This window comes from Nerophis lumbriciformis, linkage group LG02, assembly GCF_033978685.3.
Source record: "Nerophis lumbriciformis linkage group LG02, RoL_Nlum_v2.1, whole genome shotgun sequence".
NCBI lineage: Eukaryota > Metazoa > Chordata > Actinopteri > Syngnathiformes > Syngnathidae > Nerophis > Nerophis lumbriciformis.
In genome coordinates, this window is record NC_084549.2 from 55,490,001 (window position 1) to 55,503,259 (window position 13,259).

The window sequence follows — 13,259 nt, forward strand, 5'->3', positions numbered from 1 at the left end:
AAGTTGAAAAGCCAGCATCTGTGATGGTATGGGGGTGTATTAGTGCCCAAGACATGGGTAACTTACACATCTGTGAAGGCGCCATTAATGCTGAAAGGTACATACAGGTTTTGGAGCAACATATGTTGCCATCCAAGCAACGTTACCATGGACGCCCCTGCTTATTTCAGAAAGACAATGCCAAGCCACGTGTTACATCAACGTGGCTTCATAGTAAAAGAGTGCGGGTACTAGACTGGCCTGCCTGTAGTCCAGACCTGTCTCCCATTGAAAATGTGTGGCGCATTATGAAGCCTAAAATACCACAACGGAGACCCCCGGACTGTTGAACAACTTAAGCTGTACATCAAGCAAGAATGGGAAAGAATTCCACCTGAGAAGCTTAAAAAATGTGTCTCCTCAGTTCCCAAACGTTTACTGAGTGTTGTTAAAAGGAAAGGCCATGTAACACAGTGGTGAACATGCCCTTTCCCAAATACTTCGGCACGTGTTGCAGCCATGAAATTCTAAGTTAACTATTATGTGCAAAAAAAAAAAAAAGTTTATGAGTTTGAACATCAAATATCTTGTCTTTGTAGTGCATTCAATTGAATATGGGTTGAAAATGATTTGCAAATCATTGTATTCCGTTTATATTTACATCTATCACAATTTCCCAACTCATATGGAAACAGGGTTTGTATATTAGAACTTTACGCTACTTTATATTAGAAATAGCAACAGCAGAGGATGAATGCCCCATGACAAGAAGATAGAGAAAAAGAAGAAGCTTATTGACTATGGGGTCGACACAGACTACAATGGCGGACACACGCAAATTTTCAGGATTTATGCAAATCCCAAATATCAGCAGGTACCAGAATGTAAAAAAACTTAGTTTTGCATAATATAGCGAAACAAAACGCCAGATAATATGTCTGCTAATAGGTGCCATTCTGCGGTCCTTATACACACACCATAATAAAACTCGTATGTTGAAGCAGATTACGTCTCACTACGGTAGCCGTAATGCTCCAACAATCCATCAAGCGGTGCAGCTTCATAGCTTACCAAAGTCGTACTAAAACATTTTGACAGCTTTTTGAGCAGCATGTGTAATATTATATATTCTTATTGGAACATTTATCATTTTGGTATTGTTTACTGGCATCATCTTGCAGTCAACACGTATCTCTTATGTGTGACTGCCATCTACAGGTCACACTTATCATTACACTGTGTACCAAATAAAATAGCTTGGAGGTCGGTAAGCACAACCAGACTTATTCTGTACATTAGGCGCACCGGATATATTCGGCGCGCTGTCGATTTTTGAGTAAATGAAAAGGTATTTAAGTGTGCCCCACAGTCTGAAAAATACGGTACTCTTGGACGCTCCAGGATTCGAACCCCAGACACCAGCGGGGGAGTCAAGTGTGTATCTACTGAGGTACAACCTGACAGTCTAACAAGTGACCAACTTTGGTTCGTAGAGGAAGGGATTCAACCATTAAAAATTACATGTGTCTACCAATTAATTGAAAAATGATAAATGAATAATGTAATAGTTGGAATTAAACTATATGACTCGTAGATGTACGGCTGCAAAATTATTGAGAAAAGATTTTTGCTAATGGGCCCTCTGGAGGCACATGCACTAACCCCTGTACCACCGTGCCATGCACCTGGGGATAGGTTGATTAGCAACACTAAATTGGCCCTAGTGTGTGAATGTGAGTGTGAATGTTCAACGTTGAAATTCACATGTGTTGAATTCAATGCTGCAACAGTACTATGTTTTCAGCTAATTTGGGGGATAAAGCAACATTTTTTATACAATTAAATAAATATGTTACCTGATTCTATGAAACATTTATTCGCAAACAAACAAACATCAAAGCACCACAGATGTCAGCGCAAATGGTCTGTAGTCATTGAAGCCTTTCGACCAAGATGACAATGGCTGCCTTAAAACTGGACAGGACCTCAGCTTGTGCCAGGAAATAATTGAATAATCCTATTTGTACATACTGCACAAACTCGGAAAGCAACTTCTTTAAGCAGGCCACAACAAAGGCTCCTTCTAGGTGGACCCGCATCTGCGTGTTGATAGCATCATGCAGGAGAGAGATGGCTAAACTAAGATTAGCCTGGGGTGTTATATAAATAGCTGTTAGAATTACAGCAGAATGCGCTGGAATGCATTCAACTTTTGTTCAGAATCAGCTACTTTCATAACAGCTGACGTGACTTTCTTCTCATTAATTATTGTATTCTCACGGTGCATTAAACAGTGTTGAAGCTGACCGTCCATTGAGTTCATTGGAGGAGCATAGTGAAGTGTATGGACGTATTATTGTAGCAAAATCTTTTTCAAACGTGTATCTAAATCTGTGTAATCCAATTTGCGTGATACGAATTGCTCTTTTCTGTGAAAGAAATAAAGGCATTATGTTGCTGTGATGTGTATTTCCACATATTTCTGCACAATAATTGAAATAAGGTAGAATAATTGAGCAATATAACATTCTCATTGTATATACGGGAAACTGTATTCAACCTTGTTCAAAATAAATGAACTTTTAGATTTTAGCTTATTTTTCACATGCAATATATGAGCTTTCCATGTCAACTTTTCATCTAAGATGACCCCAAGAAATCTGATTTCAGACACCTTCTCAATTTTCATATTGTTTATGGATAAACTAACTTCTATCTTTCTTTTATTACTGAATACCATAAATTTAGTCTTTTCCAAGTTTAAAGATAATTTATTTACATCAAACCACAATTTTAGTTTAACCATTTCCTCTTCAATATTATCGGTTAAGATTTTCAAGTCATCACCTGAACAGTATAAATTTGTATCGTCTGCGAATAATACGTACTGTAAAATTTTCGAAACCTCACAAATATCATTTATATATAAAATAAAAAGTTTGGGTCCTAAAATCGAACCTTGTGGAATTCCACATTCAATATTCATACATTCTGATCTATAACCATCGATCTCAACATATTGCTGTCGTTGTTGTAAATAGCTGGTTAACCAGCCCAGTGCAACTCCTCTATCTCCATAAGTATATGATTTAGAAATGAGAATTTGATGATCTATAGTGTCGAATGCCTTCTTTAATTCAATGAACACTCCCATTGTGTATTTGTTTTTGATCAATTGCAGTTGTAATATCTTCAATAATGTTCATGATGGCCAAGCTCGTAGACCTATTTGATCGAAATCCATACTGACTTTCATTTAATAATTTATGTTTTTCAATAAAGCAGTCTAATTTATCATATTTTTTATTATCTTGTTAATCCATTGTTACAGCATGCATATAACACAGAGGTTTTTGGAGGTTTCTTAGAGGGCTTTAAAGGCGTAATAGGTGAGTCCCCATTACCTGCATTTTTAGCAGTGACGTGCGGTCACTGGAGGCGGGGCCTCACCGGCCATCATGGAAAGAAAAAAAATGTAAAAAGAAAAAAAATTAATTAAATTGTTATATGTATTCAGTGATTATACTATAAAGTTATTTTCCATTTAACTTCACGAGTTTTAGATTACTTTTATTCAAAATCGCTGAATTTTCACTTTGCCGTTCAAATACTGAGAAGAGACGGTGCGGTGATCAGCAGCCAGTTGAGGCACGTCACTCAGTTGTGCCTCAACATGGATTGCGGACTCGGCTAACTGCTGGCCTGCTGTGCAGTGAGACCGTATTGCTATATGAATTATATTATACATTTCCATAGTTTAGTTAGCTGAGGTATATAATGTACAGTGTATTTTGTCAACAACTGTATGTGTGTAAAGTATTTCTTGTGCTGAGCAATCATAAAACTGCTGCGAAGACGGACTGGCTGAGGCTCGCAGTAATCCGCCTCCTGGTGCCGGTTAATGTACCCCTGCCGCAGAATGCACCCCCCGACGGGAGCGCCACACCAACCAAAGCCCACACCCAAACTCTTCACGTGCAAGACCGAGTGCACCCAAAAAAAGTAACTTAACAAGAAGCCAAAAAGTGCAAAAACAACAATGCTCGCGCCGGAGGAGCCGTGAACGACTGCAGGGACACAACATTAGGTACACCTGCAGACTGCAGCACGGATTTCATATTTCATTCATTCACAACTCCTCCAACACAAACACCACTGTTCCCGCACTTATAAGTAAAGGTAAGACCATAATAACGTTTTTTTTATTAAATGTGCTTTTTTGTGTGCTACAGTTTGTATGTGTAAAGTTAAAGTTAAGTTAAAGTACCAATGATTGTCACACACACACTAGGTGTGGTGAAATTTGTCCTCTGCATTTGACCCATCCCCTTGTTCACCCCCTGGGATGTGAGGGGAGCAGTGGGCAGCAGCGGCGCCGCGCCCGGGAATAATTTTTGGTGATTTAACCCCCAATTCCAACCCTTGATGCTGAGTGCCAAGCAGGGAAGAATGCTGGTATGAGCTTTTAAACATAACCCGTTAACTGCTGCCAATCAAATGGTGAATAAGATACTCTTTAGGGTTCATATGTTTGTAAATCTGACTGTGATGAAGTCAGTGCCTCACCAGTCATGAACCTCACCACACGTCACTGATTTTTAGCCACCTTGTGCTACAGTTTTACTATCTAGAACACACACAAAAGAGAAATATGTGTGTTCTTGGCTCCCATAGGGATTGTAGATGATGAACAAAATTCCAAAAAAAAAGTGCAGTTTTCCTCTCAGTAACACAAACAAAAAATCTTATCTTACTATAGCTCCCAGGCGCAGACATGGATACTGGGCTTTATCTAGTCCTAGTTGTCTGAGACTCATGGTTCCAACGGTGGTCGGCAGTTCAGGCTCAAGTTCCATGGCCCATATATACTGCAGACAACACAATGCCAAACCATAAAGCAAGATAAACGGAGAACACAGCATGGCTGCATGTCGTCTGCAAAGAGAGACAACAAAAAATTGTTAGATAACAAAACCAAAATGAAACAAGTCCTTGTCATCACACTGACTAAAGGAGCGTTCACATACTGCCGGTTTAGATGGCGATTCATGGTAGTTCGGCAATTCGCCGTGCTCTTTCAAAGACAGCGTTAACACGAAACACAAAACCTGGCCATTTGTCACTCATTCATTATGAACCCTGAGAACCACGGGGACCCCACAAAAAAATTAAAATAGGTTACATTTTCGTGGTGTTTTTTCAGTTCGAAATTGGCCGTGTTCAAAATGCCTTTCGCCGTGTAAAGAACGGCAGCCTCTGTATTTGCACCGCATAATCAGTGATAGTAATGTGTTAACACCACCATAATCCGCCAGTCACAATTTAATTCCTCGACCTTCATGATGTGAACAAGGTAACTACACGGAGGTGGTGGAGTTAAACTCGGAAGCGTCATGGGCTCAGCAAGGAGTTACATGGAGGCACTGCAGTTGATGCAAAGTAAAGCAATGGCGTTCAAAACATGTTGCAAAAGACTTTCTGCCATTTTTGAGACACGGTTCACGGCAGTTTGAGAAACGCCCTGAATTGCCATCCAAACCGACAATATGAATGCTCCGTTAGTGACGTAGATTCATTTTTCAACTTTTAACTTCAACTTTCTGTCAAGTAAACTAAATCTATGAAAAGTATTCCAAAAAAATAAATTCCGAAAGGGGGTTTTGTCAGGTTCCTGCTGCTGTCATTGCACAGGTTCTTACCTAGCACGCAGAATCCAGATGAGACAAGCCCACAGCAGTAACACAAATGTCAGCCAGCTGTGGTATGTAATGCTCCAAACCTGACAACAAAAACAAGGCAAGGCAAGTTTATTCAAAAAGCACACTTCATACGTATGACCATTCAAAATGCTTTACAGATGCATAAAATTGCAAGAAAACAATACAAAAGTTGCCTGCTACTGTATGTACATATAATTAAGTTCACATCAAATGATCCAGGCTTTGAACATAAATCAGGCAACTGCGCTTTCAAAAGAAAATATATAACAGATATGTAGTATTTTATTTTATACATGTTCATCTGTGTTTATCTTAATATTTACCATCATTGATATCAGAGCACAGACATAGCTCTGCTGCATGACCACCTTTCCCAGAATTAAAAATTGATTTTGAGCCTTTTGTTCACCGGCAGCATGACAAAAACCTGTCAAAAAAAGAGCTGTCAGTTATATACATGTAGAGAATATACATCCCCTAACAAAAAGTATGGCAACAGTAAAGTCAATGTATTTATTTTTGCTGTAACAGCGTTTCTGCAGGTATTAGTAAATCCAAGCCTTTTTAATGCTAATTAAAACAAATGTATTACCCATGTCCTACTTCAAATAGTTATTATATATATTGTATTGTCCGGACTATAATCTGCTACTTTTTTCCTACGCTTTGAAAACTGCGGCTTATAAAACGGCGCGGCTGATATAGTCACTGGCCAGATTTCCAACAACCCAGTAGCCATCGTAAATGTTTATGCTCCCAACTATGACGATGACACTCTTTTTCAAACGTCTTTTTTCTGAATCTCCTGGACTTGTCAATGTACTATTCAATACTAGGAGGTAGGGCTGCGCGATATATCGAATATACTCGATATATCGTGGGTTTGTCTCTGTGCGATGTAGAAAATGACTATTTCGTGAGTATTCATGTATACGTTCTCACACAGTTGCTTTTAGCTGCGGGCATTACACTCCAGGCTTTTCTCACTTTTTCTTGTCTCTCCTTCTCACAGAGAGATAAAATAAGCGCACCTTGTTACATACGTCACATACTGTCGCGCGTGCAACGTCATACGCCCTCGCCGAGCAGAGAGGTAGCGGCATGGTAACGTTAGCAGTGGCAGGTGGTGCTAGCGGAGCGGTGTGAGTGGTAATACGAGAGAGAGAAGGTGCAAATCTGGTAACAAATGGAGGAATAATTAATTCCCAAGAAAATCAGCACAGGGTTCATCGTCTGGCGGTGGTTTGGCTTCAAGCGGGAAGATGTTGAACAGACAACTGTAATATGTAAAGTATGCGGCAAAAGCGTTGATACAAAAAGTAGCAGCACGACCCCTATATTGGCGTCCCTTCACTGGCTCCCTGTGCGTTATCGAATCAATTTTAAACTCCTTTTATTTGTTTTTATATGTCTAAACAACCTCGCGCCAACCTATCTCTCCGACCTCCTTCAGCCTTACTGCCCCACCCGATCCTTAAGATTAGCCGATCATCTGCTACTGACGGTCCCTGACACAAGGCTGAAGCTTAGAGGTGACAGAGCTTTCGCCGTTGCTGCTCCCAAGCTCTGGAACGACCTACCTCTGAGTGTTAGACAAACCTCCTCTCTTCTTGTTTTTAAATCTCTCTTAAAAACATACTTTTATTCCATGGCTTTTAACACTGAGTGATATCCATCCTGCAATGGCGCCCCATAATACACCTGCTGTGAACCTGTTTTTATGTTTTTATTTATTCTATTTTATTTATTTATTTTTTATCGTGTTCTGTTTGTGTTGTGTTGTGTTTGCTCGGTACTCGTATTATCTTTTAACCTGCCCATTGTACAGCACTTTGGCTACCCCTGTGGTAAATTTTAAATGTGCTTTATAAATAAAGTTGATTTGATTTGATTTGATTACTAATTTGTAGCATCATTTGAAAAGTCACCCGCTAAAGAATGAAGAGTGCTTGAAACGCCGCATGTCAACATCTCGGCCGGTGGCACACCCAACAAAATGCCGAAGCAACCAGCACTGACCCAATTGAGCCTGACATCCTCCATTTCCACATCAACACCGTATGAAAAAAATAGTCAACAACAGAAGGAAATAACGTCCTCAGTAACCTACCACATAGCGAAGGACATACACTATTTGATTTCCTATTATGCAGCTAATTTTTATTTTACAGTTTTTGAAATATCTTGTGTGACATCACGCACAAAAGTGCACTTTTATTTGTTTTAAAATATTGTAGTGGCGTTCTGTACAAAAAGTGCACTTTAATTTAGTATTGTTTTGATATGTCATCTTAGCGACATCATGCACAAAAGTGCACTTATAGCTTGTTTTAAAATGTCTCTGACAAGGCTCTCTCTACAGGCAGAAATTGATGTCCTTGCGACAGACCGTGCTACTGAACAAATACTACATTCAAGATCTCAGTTTTATGAACATGGCGATAAAGCAGGTTAACTATTAGCTCATCAACTACTACGGGGACGGCGTGGTGAAGTTGGGAGAGTGGCCGTGCCAGCAATCTGAGGGTTATTGGTTCAATCCCCACCTTCTACCATCCTAGTCACGTCCGTTGTGTCCTTGAGCAAGACACTTCACCCTTGCTCCTGATGGGTCCTGGTTAGCGCCTTGCATGGCAGCTCCCGCCATCAGTGTGTGAATGTGTGTGTGAATGGGTGAATGTGGAAATAGTGTCAAAGCGCTTTGAGTTCCTTAAAAAGGTAGAAAAGCGCTATACAAGTACAACCCATTTACCATTTACGCCAGATGTCAGCATCCCATTATATTCCGCAGACTCAATCCGATTCAGGTTTGGTTACGGAGGATTTTGAGATCAATAATGTATTCAGGAATTTCTCTTGAGCGTGATAATTTTTTGGCCAATCTGGACATCCCCTTGGTTGAATTAGTGAGACCAATTACTGCTGCGGAATGAAATGTTGCAACGTTATCACTACAAAACAGAAACTCCCCAGGACCAGATGGCTATCCTGCCGAATGTATAATTTTTTTGGCATAAACTAGCCCCCCTATTATTGGACAAGTACAATGAGTCGTTTGAATCTGGCCGCCTCCCGCAGACGCTCAACAAAGCTTCAATTTCTCTCCTCTTGAAAAAAGGCAAGGACCCTTTGTCGTGCACTTCGTACCATCTTGTGGACTTTATGTGGACTTTAAAATATTATCCAAACTGCTGGCTTTACGTCTGGATACTATTCTCCCTTCTATTGTTAATGTGGATCAAACCAGGTTCATTGGAATAGACACTGAAAATGTGTGTTGTTTGTACTGCAGCGCCATCTTTTGGATGAGTTTGCAAACTGCGGGTTGAACGTCTACACCAGGCGTCCCCAAAACCTTGCCTTGTGGGCCATTATGTATTATCATTACATCTGTGGTTAATTTTGTCTCTAAGTACTATTAGCAACAATATTGTTTATCGGCAATAATTTGCAGATACATTTATCGTTCAGCAAAATTTGTTATCGGCCCAGGCTTATTTGTCTCTTGACCACTTTTTCTCTCTGCATGGCCACTTACGAGACAGACTAATAACAAGACAATAAATAATAAATTGACAATTCGTTGTCTCAGGGTGGTCCGATGGTTTCCAAAAATATTGCACTCTTCCGCCCTTTTTGATTACCTCTCAAGGAACTCTGAAGAAACGTTTATTAATTTCGCGATTTGAACGATTTGTACAGCCGAAAATAACAAGCTTTGGGCATTTTTTCTTCGAGAAAGGCTAAATGGGGCCTAGTACCCATAGAGAACAGCGCTAGCTTGACCACCACGCATATTTAATGTGTAGAATGTGAGCCGGTCGTGATGTCAGTAAAATCCAAGCAATATAGCATAGAACAGTGCATAACTGCATTACCACCTTAACACCTGTGTCACTCTCTACTGGTGACAACTTCTATAATAACAGTTCATATCCTCAGAAATTCAGCAATTTCTATGGTGAGGTAATTCACTACAGCAGGGATTCTCAAATTGTGGCCCGTGTAGTGGTACACAGGCTCCAACTAGTGGCATGCCAAAGAAGTTTATAAATATGTACTGTATATGAAGTTTCATTTTTGATGATGTTTGTGAATTGCGTGTATATTACAATGGTCAAAAATATCAAATATATGTGTTAAATAAAGCATCTGCTTTGTTTTTAATGAAAACGTAAGCCTACTACGCTACTGTATTTTAATGTTGGTCATTATGGTGGTACTTGGAGAGCCAAGTTTTTTCTGAGGTGGTACTTGGTGACAAAACGTTGGAGAACTACTGTACTACAGTATCCCACACGTGACCACTTGAATCTTGATGTGGTGTTTTTGTTATCTTACTATGCTCTGTTTTTACAATGTCCTTCAATAAATGGCATATACTCTTAAAATAAATGCCAAAAATACATACCAAGTTCTGGTAGACTTCCTTCAACCACAGTGTCAGTCTCCACACACAAGAGCATATGCTGTAGTACAGAAAAAGGAATACATAACAACATTGTAAATACAACACATTATAATACATAACCCCATAATAAATGTCTACGGATGTTCTCATTCGTTCAGGTCATTGTATTCTTAGGGCATTCAATCAATCGCAAGTGGACTGTTTGGTTAGTCTTAGACGACGTTCTGTCTCTCATCCGAGTAGGCTTTGTCAGTTAATGCTCATAGACTTAGATTGGTTAGATCTAGTTTAGCGGCTGGTGCCAAAACCCCCAACATTTATACTCCATTGCAAGGATGGTTTTTCCCTATCGTAGTGAGATAAACAACTGTTGGAATGCAAACAAGAAATCCTACTGTCAGTGCCAACGACAGTCGTTGAAGTGTAATTTCCCCTCATTAGCATTGAGGTATTATGTGACAGAACAATCGCTGTGGATCGACCACTAACCGCCAAAAATTTCAGGATCACCCACGTTAGCATTCCAATCAGTTGTAAACAAATGGCACACTGGAGCATCTGTAACCAGAATGTTTCTAACTCCTGTTATTTGTTGGAGGCTAAATTGCAAAGTCTTTTAAAGTTAAAGTTAAGTTAAAGTACCAATGATTGTCACACACACACTAGGTGTGGCGAGATTATTCTCTGCATTTGACCCATCACCCTTGATCACCCCCTGGGAGGTGAGGGGAGCAGTGGGCAGCAGCGGTGGCCGCGCCCGGGAATCATTTTGGTGATTTAACCCCCAATTCCAACCCTTGATGCTGAGTGCCAAGCAGGGAGGTAATGGGTCCCATTTTTATAGTCTTTGGTATGACTCGGCCGGGGTTTGAACTCACAACCTACCGATCTCAGGGCGGACACTCTAACCACTAGGCCACTGAGTAGGAATGGTTGAAAGCACAGTGTTGTATGTGGGAGATAGGTGGTGTCACAGACCACCTCCTCTATTCAGGGTACCATCTGTCCTCTCTGTCCAGAGTCTGTACAGTGTTGTTCTCAAAGGAGTGCTGTTTTTCCTTTAGGTGCAGGTACCGGTAGACACCTGAGTCTTGACCTGAAGAGTTTGCCCGTCTATGCTGTGCCATACGTTGACTTAGTGGTTGGTTGGTTGTTTTGTTTCCCCAATATATTAATCAGTGCATTCATCATTACACTGGATAGCATAAAGAACGACTATTCAACTGCATCATGAAGAGGACCGCAGTTTCAGGAGCCAAAGGGCTCAGGGGCTGAGCATCAAAATTTGAATGTTTCATCAGAAAGTGCCTCTACAGGTTATGTTCCTTTGAGACTGTTTACTTAATTATAAAGTGAACACATCAGCTTTCACACTCCACTGTCAATAAATATATTATTCTGCCCTTGCTACGCATTTGCTGCTAGTAAACAGAATGAAGAAACAGAAGCTCCAGAGGTTTTGTGGAGGCTTGATGTTCCTTCTTTAGAATTGTTGTCTTTCCTTAGTTTTATTTTTTTACACATCGTCCTTCATTTAGGTTTGTTAGATTGAAAATAAACATACAATAAACATTACCAAGTATAAAGTCCATTTTGTGTTTTACATAAACAAAACAGAAAGTTTAATGTTGTTAATATATTCACACAATAAACTACAGATGTGTACGTAGAAGCGAAACAACATCCACATTGCACACAATTAAACCTAAGGTGTAGCGTTATTGCTCTCTACTGGTCAAATTTTGCGCTACATGCATTAAACAAGCTTTAATCGCCAGTTACTCCCAGACAACTAACATGACCACAAATACAAAAGACATCACAAAGTCAGCAATTTCAATACAAAACAAACTAAACAAAATCTATGGAAACAAACAAATTCTCCTCACTTTCAAAGCCATCCATAACCTCTCTCCGTCATATCTCTCTGACCTGCTCCATGTCGCCACGCCCTCACATTCCCTAAGATCTTGACCAGTAGAGAGCAATAACGCTACACCTTAGGTTTAATTGTGTGCAATGTGGATGTTGTTTCGCTTCTACGTACACATCTGTAGTTTATTGTGTGAATATATTAACAACATTAAACTTTCTGTTTTGTTTATGTAAAACACAAAATGGACTTTATACTTGGTAATGTTTATTGTATGTTTATTTTCAATCCAACAAACCTAAATGAAGGACGATGTGTAAAAAAATAAAACTAAGGAAAGACAACAATTCTAAAGAAGGAACATCAAGCCTCCACAAAACCTCTGGAGCTTCTGTTTCTTCATTCTGTCCCCTTATTTAAACTGTCCACCATGGGTGCCCGAGCTTTCAGCCGCTCTGCCCCACATCTTTGGAACTCTTTACCACCAGACCTTCGTAACTTAAGACTCAATATCCCTCTTCAAATCAAGACTCAAAACACACCTATTCCTGACTGCTTATTCATTGTAATCATCTTATCTTCTCTATCTTTGTTGTTGTTGTTGTTGTTGTTTTTATCCAATTTGATTTTATTGTTTTGATTTTGTATGGTGTCCTTGAGTGCCCAGATAGGCGCCTTATAAGTAAAATGTATTATTATTATTATTATTATTGACGAAGATTTGACCAAGTTTCGCGATGAAGCTTATACGTGGATTTCTACCGTTGTTGCTGGTCTGGAACACTGTGTCCGTCGCTTAAAATGTCCGACAGGAAACAATGACTCAAGCACTTGCTCGGAGCACAATATTCATACTTTGTTGTCCAGTCGTTGTTAAAAGTCAAATTCTCGCAATTTCTTTAGATTTTTTTAAGGGTTGAATGAGTAGTCTTCTTCTACTGCTACATTGTGTCACATATGCCTTTCTCTTACCCCCAGCAGGGTGGTGGGAGTATTGCACACATGAGCAATTCTCGTTTAAATGGTTTCATCAAGCCTATTTGGGTGGTGTTCGGCAGGCCAAATGAAAAGCTTTGGTGGGCCACCAGTTGGATAGGCCTGGCATACACCAGATTATTTTTGAGGGTTTGGGGTCCGGTCTTTAGGATGCACGAGTCAGGGTGTTGCCTGGTTTGAAGTGTACTGCGTTGTTGTGTTAGTTAAAAATTATTCTTAGTTTCTCAGGTAGACCTGATACATATGGAATGACAATATTTTTGCGTCTGTCACCTCCTCA

The 13,259-nt window shown here is 39.9% G+C and overlaps 1 protein-coding gene across 1 annotated transcript in view; it reads right to left on the bottom strand.

Moving 5' to 3' along the window:
* The window catches only part of piezo1 (piezo type mechanosensitive ion channel component 1 (Er blood group)), a 237,591-nt gene that overhangs the window by 108,216 nt on the left and 116,116 nt on the right, over positions 1 to 13,259 (bottom strand). The window contains exons 10-13 of the mRNA XM_072916588.1: positions 10,111 to 10,168; positions 6,023 to 6,126; positions 5,679 to 5,758; positions 4,734 to 4,914 (exon numbers count right to left, since the gene is read on the bottom strand). Of these exons, the coding sequence (XP_072772689.1) occupies positions 4,734 to 4,914; positions 5,679 to 5,758; positions 6,023 to 6,126; positions 10,111 to 10,168 (423 nt within the window). The remainder of the gene's footprint in view (positions 1 to 4,733; positions 4,915 to 5,678; positions 5,759 to 6,022; positions 6,127 to 10,110; positions 10,169 to 13,259) is intronic.